This window comes from Cherax quadricarinatus, chromosome 15 (genome assembly GCF_038502225.1).
Source record: "Cherax quadricarinatus isolate ZL_2023a chromosome 15, ASM3850222v1, whole genome shotgun sequence".
NCBI lineage: Eukaryota > Metazoa > Arthropoda > Malacostraca > Decapoda > Parastacidae > Cherax > Cherax quadricarinatus.
The window spans coordinates 14,398,296-14,410,870 of NC_091306.1; the positions used below are offsets into that span (position 1 = coordinate 14,398,296).

The 12,575-nt window shown below is 38.3% G+C and overlaps 2 protein-coding genes across 8 annotated transcripts in view; one reads left to right on the forward strand and one right to left on the reverse strand.

Moving 5' to 3' along the window:
• LOC128692151 (tigger transposable element-derived protein 1-like) overlaps positions 1–12,575 on the forward strand; it is a 43,888-nt gene that overhangs the window by 24,060 nt on the left and 7,253 nt on the right. The gene's annotated exons all lie outside the window — the stretch shown is intronic.
• KrT95D (phosphofurin acidic cluster sorting protein KrT95D) overlaps positions 1,590–12,575 on the reverse strand; it is a 280,348-nt gene continuing 269,362 nt past the window's right edge. For all 7 annotated transcript variants that reach the window (XM_053781217.2, XM_053781218.2, XM_070085171.1 and 4 more), the window contains 2 exons: positions 9,870–9,980; positions 1,590–6,826 (listed from right to left, as the gene is read on the reverse strand). In XM_053781217.2, coding sequence (XP_053637192.1) covers positions 6,708–6,826; positions 9,870–9,980 — 230 coding nt within the window. In that variant the 3' untranslated portion in view covers positions 1,590–6,707. The remainder of the gene's footprint in view (positions 6,827–9,869; positions 9,981–12,575) is intronic.

The window sequence follows — 12,575 nt, forward strand, 5'->3', positions numbered from 1 at the left end:
CTTGAAAGAATTACATACAAGTACAGTAATAAAATGATCAAAAAAAAAAATCAAAACAGTAAGCACAGGACAAGTGTGTCAAGATAAAAGAGCAAGACCGGGAATTAGTATAAATAAGGAATTACTGAAAAGGAGAGAAAGCATTTGAATGACCTTTTAAAGGAAATATCTTGATGCTGGCAAAGGGCTCTTGATCCAGGGTATTAGAGCTGCCTTTTCCATAGATCAGACCTGATTACTTTTTATTTCCCAGACACACTGTGACTGCTTCAGGTTTAGTACTTAGTTATTCAAGGCATCATAGTGTTAACAAATATTTTGAAAGACAAAGTTTTAGGAAAGAATATACTGAAATAAAAATTTTTGTTTATGGAAGCACATGACCCATAGGAGTCATACATTACCTGGGAAAAAAAAAAAAAAAGGCAATTAGGTATGATCCAAGGAAGTAGTGGGTGGATCCAATTCTTTGGTGTCTTGTTGATATCACTAGTGACAAACTGAGTTACTTTAATTAATGACTTTCAATTATATGGATACCATATTGAAAGTAAATGCAGAAACAAATTTTCATAACATATAGCAGTGGTATGAATAAAAAAGCTTAGTGACTGAAGATGATTTTTAGAATTCAAAAATTTTTTTAAGAGCCTAAAAGTACAACAAATGCCCTCAGCGCTAAACCTACAAGTGTCAAACAGCAAGAAAAACAACATAAAAAGGCAGACGAGGAGGATTTCTTGGTGCCAGCAATGGAGGGAGAGGCTATAATTTTAAATTACTTGACATTATAGAAAGGGTGTTGAGAAATATTCCTTCAAGTGGTTGGTCTGAATTAAGAGAAGGAATAGGCAAAATTATTAACTATTAAAAACACACAAGATAACTTTATATTCTGAAGGGACACCACAAGCATAAGCTTAATAATTTTAGTAACTACTATCACCTAATTGCATAGTGGGACTACTATCTGATGCTAATATACTCAAATTATTATTATTATAATCAAAGGGGAAGCACTAAACCCGGAGGATTATACTAATATACTCAAAGTACCTGCATATTTTTTGATGTGTGGAGGGGCTTGATGTTAATGAAATGCTTTTGTTTATGGAATTGGAGTTGCCTTTCCCTTCTTGGATCAAACCCAGTTATCCCATCCCTTTAATCCCAGTAGCAGTATGACCTGTAGTAGTTCACTGCTTTCATGAGTATGTTTTGGGGTGGGGAACCACTTTCATGACGGGTAAGATTCAGCAAGTGTATTTGAGATTTATCAGTATAAACATATAGATTTTTTACCATCACACCTTCAGTACATGAACTATTATCATGTGAACATTAGTGTGTTGCAAGCATTAACTTTTTACTGTAGTGATCATGGATCTCATCCACATTTTATAATCCAGCAAATGAATACAGCTGTACCTATAACATGATCAGATGATCAATATGCAACAAAACATTCTAAGAGTCCAGTTTCACTTGCTATGCTGCTCTGTCCCACAGTATGTAGGTTAAGTGATTTCTTGTGAATATAGTAATTTCATTTACTTGTATTTAAAAAACCAAATACAGTGGACGCACGGATTATGTCATCGGAATTCATACAATTCGGAATAAGTAACGTTTTTTTTTTTTTTGTCAAAATATTGGCTCGGTGATCGTCATTGAACTCGGTATTAGTCATTCATCCCGAACGCATTCTCACAGCCCGAGCGGTCTGACACACCATTTACAGCCAGTGTGCCATATTTATCAGCCAGTGAGGATGATCCCACACGTTCATATGATATATTTTGTATTCAATTATTTTTAGTGCTTGCAACTGCTAAATAAGCCACCATGGGCCTAAAGAAAGCTTCTAATGCCAGCCCTCTGGTAAGTAGGGTGAGAAACACTAGAGAATTCAAGAGACATCATTGCAAAATATGAAAGTGGAGTACATGTCACAGAGCTGGCCAGGTTGTATAACAAACCCCATACAACCATCGCTTCTATCGTGGCCAAGAGAAAGGAAATCGAGGAAGCTGTTGTTGTGAAAGGTGCAAATATGCTTACAAGAGATCACAAATACTGTTAGTTGTGGCGACTCTGTTGTTGGTGTGGCCCTAAGAGAGTTCTAGAAAGATCACTGCAATATCTTTCATTGCATAAACCTTATAGGTAAGGCTTGGGAGGGAGTGACTTCTAGGACTTTGAACTCTACTTGGAGAAAACTGTGGCCACAATGTGTACAAAAGAGGGATTTTGAAGGGTTTGGGGCTGACCCTGAGAAGCCTATGCCAGCTGTGGAAAGTATTGTGGCATTGGGGAATTCCATGGGGTTGGATGTGAATTTGGAGGATGTGGAGGAGGACCACAATGAAGAGCTAACCACTACAGAGCTGCAAGAGCCTCTACAACAGCAACAGACCACAGCTCAGGAAATTTCTTCTTCAGAGGAGGAAGAAAAGAGATGGAGGTAGGTGCCTTCTTCAAACATTAAGGAGATTTGTACAATGTGGACAAAGGTGCAAACATTTATGGATGAACATCACCCTGACAAAGCTGCTGCAGGCTGTGTTGGCAATATGTACAATGACAATGTTGTGTCCCATTGCAGGGAAGTTTTAAAGAAATACCAGATACAGACCTCTCTGGAATACTTTTTTGAGCAACAGGGGTCCAGTGGCTCCCAAGCTGGTCCTAGTGGCATTAAAAAACAAAGAAGAGAAGTAACCCCAGAAAATGACTTGGTACCTGAAGTCTTTATGGAAGAGGATTCCCCTTCCAAACAACAGTACACCATCCTTTCCCCTCCTCCCGTCTCATCACTCATCAATAAGTCTTCAATAAAGGTGTCATTTTAGTATTTATTCTGCATGTCTCATTGTTTTCTGTGTAGGGAAATGTGTATTTCATGTAAAAAAAAAAGATTTTTTTAATACTTTTGGGTGTTGGGAGCTGATTAATTGGATTTCCATTATTTCTCATGGGGAAAATTAATTCGGAATTCATCAGATTCGGGTTTAATCACTCTCTCTGGAATGGATTAATTATGAAAACCGGGGGTCCACTGTACCTGATAATACCATTAATAATCATGGTGGGTCTTACAGACAAGGAGCAAGTTTGTTTGGCAGGAACATAGAAGTTTTGCTCTCCTAACCCCCAGCATGATGCATCATTTTGAAATGGTTCTCTCAAAACTGAGGACTGAGCACATTTACCTCACTCATGAAGCCACCTTGCAGATGCTCCAACCCATCTTTGTGCGACTTCTGATGTGCAGCTCACTGTCTACCTGGAGAGTATTCTGGGGATCAACAGCCCCATGGCTTGGTCTATGACCAGGCCTCCCAGTGGATTATTATTATTATAATCAAAAAGAAGCGCTAAGCCACAAGGGCTATACAGCGCCTCCCAGTGGAACAAGGCTGGTATTGATGGCTGTACATAGTCCAACGTATGAACCACAGCCCGGCTGATCTGGCACTGACTTTAGGTATCTGTCCAGCTCCCTCCTGAAGACAACAAGGGATCTATTGGTAATTCCCCTTATGGATGGTGGGAGGGTGTTGAACAGTCCTGGGCCCTGGACACGTGGTTTCTCTTAGTGTATTAACAGCGCCCCTACTTTTCATTGGGGGTATGTTGCATCACCTGCCAAGTCTTTTGCTTTCATAGGGAATGATTTCTGCAGATTAGAGACCAGTCCCTCTAGAATTTTCCAGGTGTAGATTATGATGTATCTCGCCTGCACTCTAGTGAGTACCAGTCAAGTGCTTCCAAGTGTTCACAGTAGTTAAGGTGTTTGATGGAACTTGTATGTGCAGTAAAGGTTCTCAGTACATTCTCTAGGTCTGCAATTTCACTTGTTTTGAATGGAGATGTTAATGTACAGCAGTATTCCAGCCTAGAAAGAATAAGTGATTTAAAAAAGGTGGCTTGGCATCTCTTGAATGTTCTCATTATCCATCCTATCATTTTCCTCGCAGATGTGATAGTGGCACTATTATGATCCTTGAAGGCAAGATCCTGTGGAGCACATTTTAAACTATTTGCTCTATACGTCAGCATTCTTGCTTGTCTTATTTTTCTAATTATTTGGAGGCCTGTAGAGGTCTCAGGGTAATTTAGCTTTTTTTAACATTTAATTGAGTTTGTAATGTACGTACGTACATGTGTGTGTGTGTACAGCATACAATATATATTTTTTGCTCTTGTTTTACCATGGGTGTTATTAGCATATTTTGTTTTTAATTGCCAAGAGCACTGAGTGATCTTCCTAATTAAAGTACTCTTGAAAAATATCTACTCCCATTCCCTAAGTAAGTCCTGATTTATTAATCTGACTAAAGTCCCCCCACATTTGTGCATTATCTTTGGCCAGATGTTGCTGACCCCTACCCTTATGTTAGTGAGAGGCTCTTGATCCCCTTATTACCTTCAATTCCCAGGTGCTGTATGATTCCTATGAATCTGCTACATTCCTGTGATTGTATGGTGTAATAATAATGGACCTCTTATAACCTAAAGTGGACATTCTGGTTCTGAAAGTTAAACCTTTTTTTTTTTTTTTTTTATCATTTCATCCTTTCTCCACCTAAATATAGTTCATAAGTCAATCTCACAATTACAGGGTGTTAACTCTGCAAGAAAGTAAAACTTAAGCACTTGGGTACAACACTGTAGTGTTTTGGTCTCTCATCATAAACAGTTACACCAGGTCAGACAGTCTGTCACCACAAATACATAAGGTGGCACTCACCTTTTTACTTATACATATTAAGAGCAATGTTATGTAAAATTTTGTATCAAAATGATTATTATTATTATAATCAAAAAGAAGCGCTAAGCCACAAGGACTATACAGCTGTATCAAAATGAATTAATGTATCCACATATGGGCAGGAACAGATGTAGGGAGAGTTCAGGTTTAACTGTATATATACTAGAAACCCATAATTTGGTGTGTGATCCTCAGTATTTTCTTTGGGTCAACCCTCATGCTTTTGCTGTCAGCATTTTTGTCATAGTTTATATTACAACTGCCTCTTCAAAACTAACTTTCAATATTTTTTAAATATATCTTTGAAGTTATGCATCAGTGTTGAATATTCAAGGTTTTGAATAGTCTGTTCTGGGTCTGATCCAATCCTGACTAGGTAAGCTTGATATCTTTAAGGACCTATGTGCACAAATTTAGCAGGCCAACTCACCATCTGGGTGCCTGACTAGCAAGTTCTAACCAAACTATGGGTTTGGCACCACCTACTTAAAATGGTGTAAAAATTCTAATTATATCTTATTGCTCCTACTTAGTTATTTAAAATAACCACGTTTGTATATGAAAATTGAAAGGATATATCTTATTTCTTTTCAGTGAACAATGCACATTTGCAAAATTTTCAGATGAGGTTTGTAGACACTAGAACTTTCACTGTTAATGTAGTAAGTGCAATGAGTGTATAAAATCTTGTAGGCAATTCACTAAACATTAGCAATATAGGTCTCAGAGTTATTATAGCAGTTTTTTTTTAATAAAGTTATCTTCTTTTGCCTTATTGTATAAGTCATATCTACAACTTTAGATGAAATTTATAAAATTTTATAAAACTTAAAACAATTTCTGTCATCCTATACCTTCTCCCTTCACTCACATTATAAAGAAGGTTTGTGCTTAATAAGGCCATAACTAAACTTGCTTCACAATCTAGTTTATCATCATATCATGCAGTCATACAAAAATACACCATCACAACAATCGTACAGAATGAGAAAGCATACTTTATCTACACATGAATATTTCACTGAGAAGCAATTAATAACACACAAATTCATACTTTTTCAAAACATACACAACAACTAGGAAGCAAGATACTGAGAGACGGCATTTCTCTCTCAAAGATGGTTATGATCACTTAATGCATAATTATGCTTTACTTAATTTTCCACTAGTTTTTGGTAATGATTTATTTTTACTAATGGTATAGTGGTACAAAACCAAATTAATATTTTAAAGAAAAATTAATTTATAATGTTATTTTATGAATATTTATAGTATTTAATTTATAATGTACCATATGTATGAGTAAATTTTGATATACAATGTTTCATAAATTACAATTTTTATATATTCTTGAATCAAATAGTCCACAACAAAACAATTAGATTTATAGTAACTAAAATATCTGGCACACTCAACAATTAAGAAAAAGGAAAAATTTGAAAAGTATTTGTATGTTATACAAATGACAGGTTATTTTAATTTTAAAACTGTTGAGTATGACGTATTTCAGGTACCACATAAGCCTAGACACTGAGTCCTTAACATTTATATTTTCACGCTTTCATTTTATATGGCAGACAACACTCAATTTTAGACATGAGATCAAGGATTGCTGACTAAATTCTATTTGCCTATCCTTCAAGCTGTCCAAAGCCTTCCTGGTAACATTTCATAATAAAAAAAAAATTCACAATCTCTAATAGTGACATCTTTGAAGAATTATTTTCACGGGTGTTCTTCTTAAACTTGCTTGACTTGATTATTCCTCAAAGTGTGACAAATTATAGGAATCACTACATGAGATTGTTCAATGGCTTGTGGTGTTAAGCTGCATATTGTGGTGGCCTAAAGTTCTAACTTCTGATGCTTGTGGTCAAGTTGTGTCCTGGAGTTGAAGAAAAGGCTAATTTTCAGATTCTTGAAAGGTACTGAGTCACAAGTTTGAGTCTTGTAGACTAAAGAGAGAGATAGGGAAGTATTTGATCTGTGTCTGCCACTGCGAGGACAACTGGAAGAACTTCACATTTGTCCACTCTGCAGAATCTACGCTCACTGTGGATAAAAAATACATATTTCCTATATGCAAATAAAATCATACTCTTAAAGAAAATACAGTGGACCCCCGGTATTCGATACATTTTATCGCAAAAATTTCGCCTCTGTATCCAATTGAAAACCCGGTATTCGATACGATTCGTACGAGATGTGTCCACGTGTGCGCCAGTGTGCGTGCATCTAAGGATACATTCGGTACATTCCATATTATCACTTTTTTGGTGCTTGTTTCTGCAAAATAAGTCCCCATGGGCCCCAAGAAAGCTTCTAGTGCCAACCCTTCGAGAAAAAAGGTGCTAATGACTATTGAAATGAAGAAAGAGATAATTGCAAAGTACGAAAGGGGAGTGCGTGTGTCGGAGCTGGTCAGGTTGTATAGTAAACCCCAATCAACCATCTCTATTATAGTGACCAGGAAAACGGCAATCAAGGAAGCTGTTCTTGCAAAAGGTGCAACTGTGATTACGAAACAGCGACCGCAAGTGTTAGAAAATGTTGAGAGACTATTATTGGTGTGGATAAATGAAAAACAGATAGCATCTCTCAAGCGATCATTTGTGAAAAGGCTAGGCAGTTGCATGACAATTTGGTAAAGAAATTGCCTGCAACTAGTGCTGATGTGAGTGAATTTAAGGCCAGCAAAGGTTGGTTTGAAAGATTTAAGAATCATAGTGGCATACATAGTGTCATTAGGTATGGTGAGGCTGCCAGTTTGGACCAAAAAGCAGCTGAAAAGTATGTGAAGGAATTCAAGGATTACATAGACAGTGACGAATTTAAACCTGAACAAGTGTTTAATTGTGACAAAACAGGCCTGTTTTGGAAGAAAATGCCAAGCAGGACCTACATTACTCAGGAGGAAAAGGCACTCCTAGGACATAAGCCTATGAAAGACAGGCTTACTCTGCTGATGTGTGCCAATGCTAGTGGTGATTGCAAAGTGAAGCCTTTATTGGTGTATCACTCTGAAACTCCCAGAAGTGTTCAGGAAAAACAATGTCCTCAAGGCTAATTTGTGTGTGCTGTGGAGGGCAAACAGTAAGGCATGGGTCACTAGGGACTTTTTCTATGACTGGTTACACCATGCATTTGCCCCCACTGTGAAAAATTACCTAACTGAAAAGAAATTAGACCTTAAGTGCCTCCTGGTATTAGACAATGCCCCTGGTCATCCTACAGACTTGGCAGAGCGACTTTCTGGGGACATGAGCTTCATTAAGGTCAAGTTTTTGCCTCCTAATACCACTCCTCTCCTGCAGCCCATGGACCAGCAGGTCATTTCCAACTTCAAGAAACTGTACACAAAAGCTATGTTTCAAAAGTGCTTTGTAGTGACCACAGAAACTCAACTGACTCTAAAAGAGTTTTGGAAGGATCACTTTAATATCCTCAATTGTATAAACCTTATAGGTACAGCTTGGGAGGGAGTGACTAAGAGGACCTTGAACTCTGCTTGGAAAAAACTGTGGCCAGAATGTGTAGACAAAAAAGATTTTGAAGGATTTGAGGCTAACCCTGAGAAGCCTATGCCAGTTGAGGAATCCATTGTGGCATTGGGGAAGTCCTTGGGGAGGATGTGGAAGAGTTGGTGGAGGAGGACAATGAAGAACTAACCACTGATGAGCTGCTAGATCATCTTCAATAGCAAGAGGCCAGACCTGAGGAAACTGCTTCGGAGGAGGGGACAGAGAAATTGAAGAAGTTGCCTACTTCTAAGATTAAGGAAATGTGTGCAATGTGGCTTAAAGCGCAAACCTTTTTTGATGATAATCACCCTAACACAGCTATTGCAAGCCGTGCTGGTGACTATTACACTGACAATGTTGTGAAACACTTCAGGAATGTCATAAAGGAAAGAGAGGTACAGGCCTCTATGGGCAGATATGTTGTGCGACAGAAGTCCAGTGACTCTCAAGCTGGTCCTAGTGGCATTAAAAGAAGGGAAGTAACCCCAGAAAAGGACTTGCTACCTCAAGTCCTAATAGAAGGGGATTCCCCTTCTAAACACTAACACCATCCACACTCCCCTCTCCCTATCAATCATCACCAGATCTTCATTAAAGGTAAATGTCAATTATTCTGTTGTTATTGTAATTATTCTACTGCATTAAACTTAATATTTCATGTGGTAAATTTTTTTTTTCATACTTTTGGGTGTCTAGCACGGATTAATTTGATTTCCATTATTTCTTATGAAGAAAATTGATTCGCTTTTCGATATTTTCGGTATTCGATGAGCTCTCAGGAACGGATTAATATCGAATACCGGGGGTCCACTGTAAATAAATTACATATATGTAAGCAAGATAGCATCTGTGAAGGGATTCAGGGGAAACTGGTTAGCTGGGCTGAGTCCTGGAGGCGGGAAGTACAGCATTCTGAAGGAAGGGTGGGGATATTTGCAGTTTGGCACATCTCTAGCAAGACAGTGAATCTGCCTTCGGTGCAGACGGCCAATGTGTTTAATTTTTTTTTTGTTTTTATTAACACATTGGCCGTTTCCCACCAAAGCAGGGCGGCCCGAAAAAGAAAAAAACAATCATCATTCACTCCATCACTGTCTTGCCAGAGGCACGCTAACACTACAGTTATAAAACTGCAACATTAACACCCCCTCCTTCAGAGTGCTGGCACTGTACTTCCCATTCATATATCTTTTGATGGGTATTTGCTAAGACTATCCAATAAGGTGCAATTTTTTTCTGAAAATTGGTATTAAATTAGTATAATGTTTTCTGAGTGGAGACAAGCATGTACAGCAATGCTCTAGTGAGCACTAGAAAAAATATTGAAGAACTATCCTAAGCTTGGGCTGGAATCAGGCCACATGGCTAATAATCACTGGAATCAACCACTGTTGGGCCTAACCCTACCAGTGGTGGAAAATCTTACAATTATTTGAAAGTTTCTACAGGTACCTCCAAACCTAGTATGGAAAATTCATTTTCAGACAAAATAGTCAAATGGATACCACTTCTAGGAGACCATCCAAAATGTGTGTGGAAGAAGGGGAACTATGTTCCTTTTACATAAGACATACCTTTAAATGGTTGATTCTTGGCACTTCCCAATAATCTACTCACACCATCTACAACTTCTCTTCGACTCTCTGTTTCACGCTCCCTTTCCTTCTTTTTGCCGAGCCGCATAACTGAAAACAAATGCATGTTAAACAGCCTATACAAATATTCACAAAACTATTCTTCATCTTTTCATGCCTAGTGGCACATAACTGTACAGTGATTTTTTTTTTTTTTACCTCAATGGTCATCTCTAACCAAGGCAGGACAACTCAAAGAAGGAAGCACATTCACCCATAATTCATTCAATCACTGTCTTGCCAAAAGTGTGAGTGGGCTGATATCGCAATTCAGATTACCCTGACTGCAACATCCCCACCCCTCCTTCCTATCTACTAGTGGAATTGGCTTAGTGCTTCTTTTTGATTATAATAATAATACTAGTGGAATTGTCCTCAGGTCACTAATCAAACATGTTCCCTAGTGCCTGCTGGATGGTCAGGTCCCTACTATTTAACCCTTAAACGGTCCAAAGAGATTGACGTTCAAATTCGTAGTGCTACAAAAGTAGATCTACTTTTTTTTACATATTTTCAAATATAACAAAAAAAAAATGTAGATAAAAGTTTTTTTTACACGTTTTCAAATGTAAAACAAAAAAGATTTACATTTTTTTACATACTTTCAGATGTTGAAAAAACGTATATATACGTTTGGACCAATTAAGGGTTAAAACCTCTTTCACACCCTTCACCCTGGATATATTATGTACCCTCTTGGTCATTGTATTCTGCTCCATCTTCTCTAAATGCCCAAATTACCACAACACCTCCACCCTCTCAATTATACCTCCTGTAACCCCACACCATCTTTTAATGTCATGCTATGAACTCTCTACAGATTCAAACTATACACTGCTCTCTGATAGGGATGTGCCAAAGTAGTGATCAGTATTAGCCTAAAGTTCAATACTAACGAACATCAGCTAATTTTAATAATGTTGGTAAGTTTTTTTTTTTTTTTTCAACAAGTCGGCAGTCTCCCACCGCGGCATCAGCTAATTTTAATAATGTTGGTAAGTATCTTCTAATTTTGATGTCTGATTATTTTATTTTATTATCATACTGGCCGATTCCCACCAAGGCAGGGTGGCCCGAAAATCATTCATTCCATCATTGTCTTGCCAGAAGGGTGCTTTACACTACAGTTTTTAAACTACAACATTAACACCCCTCCTTCAGAGTGCAGGCACTGTACTTCCCATCTCCAGGACTCAAGTCCGGCCTGCCGGTTTCCCTGAACCCCTTCATAAATGTTACTTTGCTCACACTCCAACAGCCTAAAACTGAGTACTGATATCAGCAAAAATTTTGGTATCATCCCATTCCTACTCTGACACTTCTGCTGTCTTAGCCTCTTCCTCACTGTAATATTTAAAGCCCATGCCTTGTACCCACATTAAAGTGTTGGCACAATACCACTATATTCTGGTACATTTTCTCTTTTTGCCTCCATAAGTAAAATTCTTTTAGGTTGTAGGTTGGTAACCAGCAACCACCCAGGGAGGTACTACCGTCCTGCCAAGTGAGTACAAAACCAAAGCCTGTAATTGTTTTACATGATGGTAGGACTGCTGGTGTCCTTTTTTCGGTCTCGTAAACATACAAGATTTCAGGTACGTCTTGCTACTTTTACTTACACTTAGGTCACACTACACATACATGTACAAGCATATATATATATTTTTTTTTTTTTTTTCAACAAGTCGGCCGTCTCCCACCGAAGCAGGGTGACCCAAAAAAAGAAAGAAAATCCCCAAAAAGAAAATACTTTCATCATCATTCAACACTTTCACCACACTCGCACATTATCACTGTTTTTGCAGAGGTGCTCAGAATACAACAGTCTAGAAGCATACACACATAAAGATACACAACATATCCCTCCAAACTGCCAATATCCCAAACCCCTCCTTTAAAGTGCAGGCATTGTACTTCCCATTTCCAGGACTCAAGTCCGACTATATGAAAATAACCGGTTTCCCTGAATCCCTTCACTAAATATTACCCTGCTCACACTCCAACAGATCGTCAGGTCCCAAGTACCATTCGTCTCCATTCACTCCTATCTAACACGCTCACGCACGCTTGCTGGAAGTCCAAGCCCCTTACCCACAAAACCTCCTTTACCCCCTCTCTCCAACCCTTTCGAGGACGACCCCTACCCCGCCTTCCTTCCCCTATAGATTTATATGCTTTCCATGTCATTCTACTTTGATCCATTCTCTCTAAATGACCAAACCACCTCAACAACCCCTCTTCTGCCCTCTGACTAATACTTTTATTAACTCCACACCTTCTCCTAATTTCCACACTCCGAATTTTCTGCATAATATTTACACCACACATTGCCCTTAAACAGGATATCTCCACTGCCTCCAACCGTCTCCTCACTGCTGCATTTACCACCCAAGCTTCACACCCATATAAGAGTGTTGGTACTACTATACTTTCATACATTCCCTTCTTTGCCTCCATAGATAACGTTTTTTGACTCCACATATACCTCAACGCACCACTCACCTTTTTTCCCTCATCAATTCTATGATTAACCTCATCCTTCATAAATCCATCCGCCGACACGTCAACTCCCAAGTATCTGAAAACATTCACTTCTTCCATACTCCTCCTCCCCAATTTTATATCCAATTTTTCTTTATCTAAATC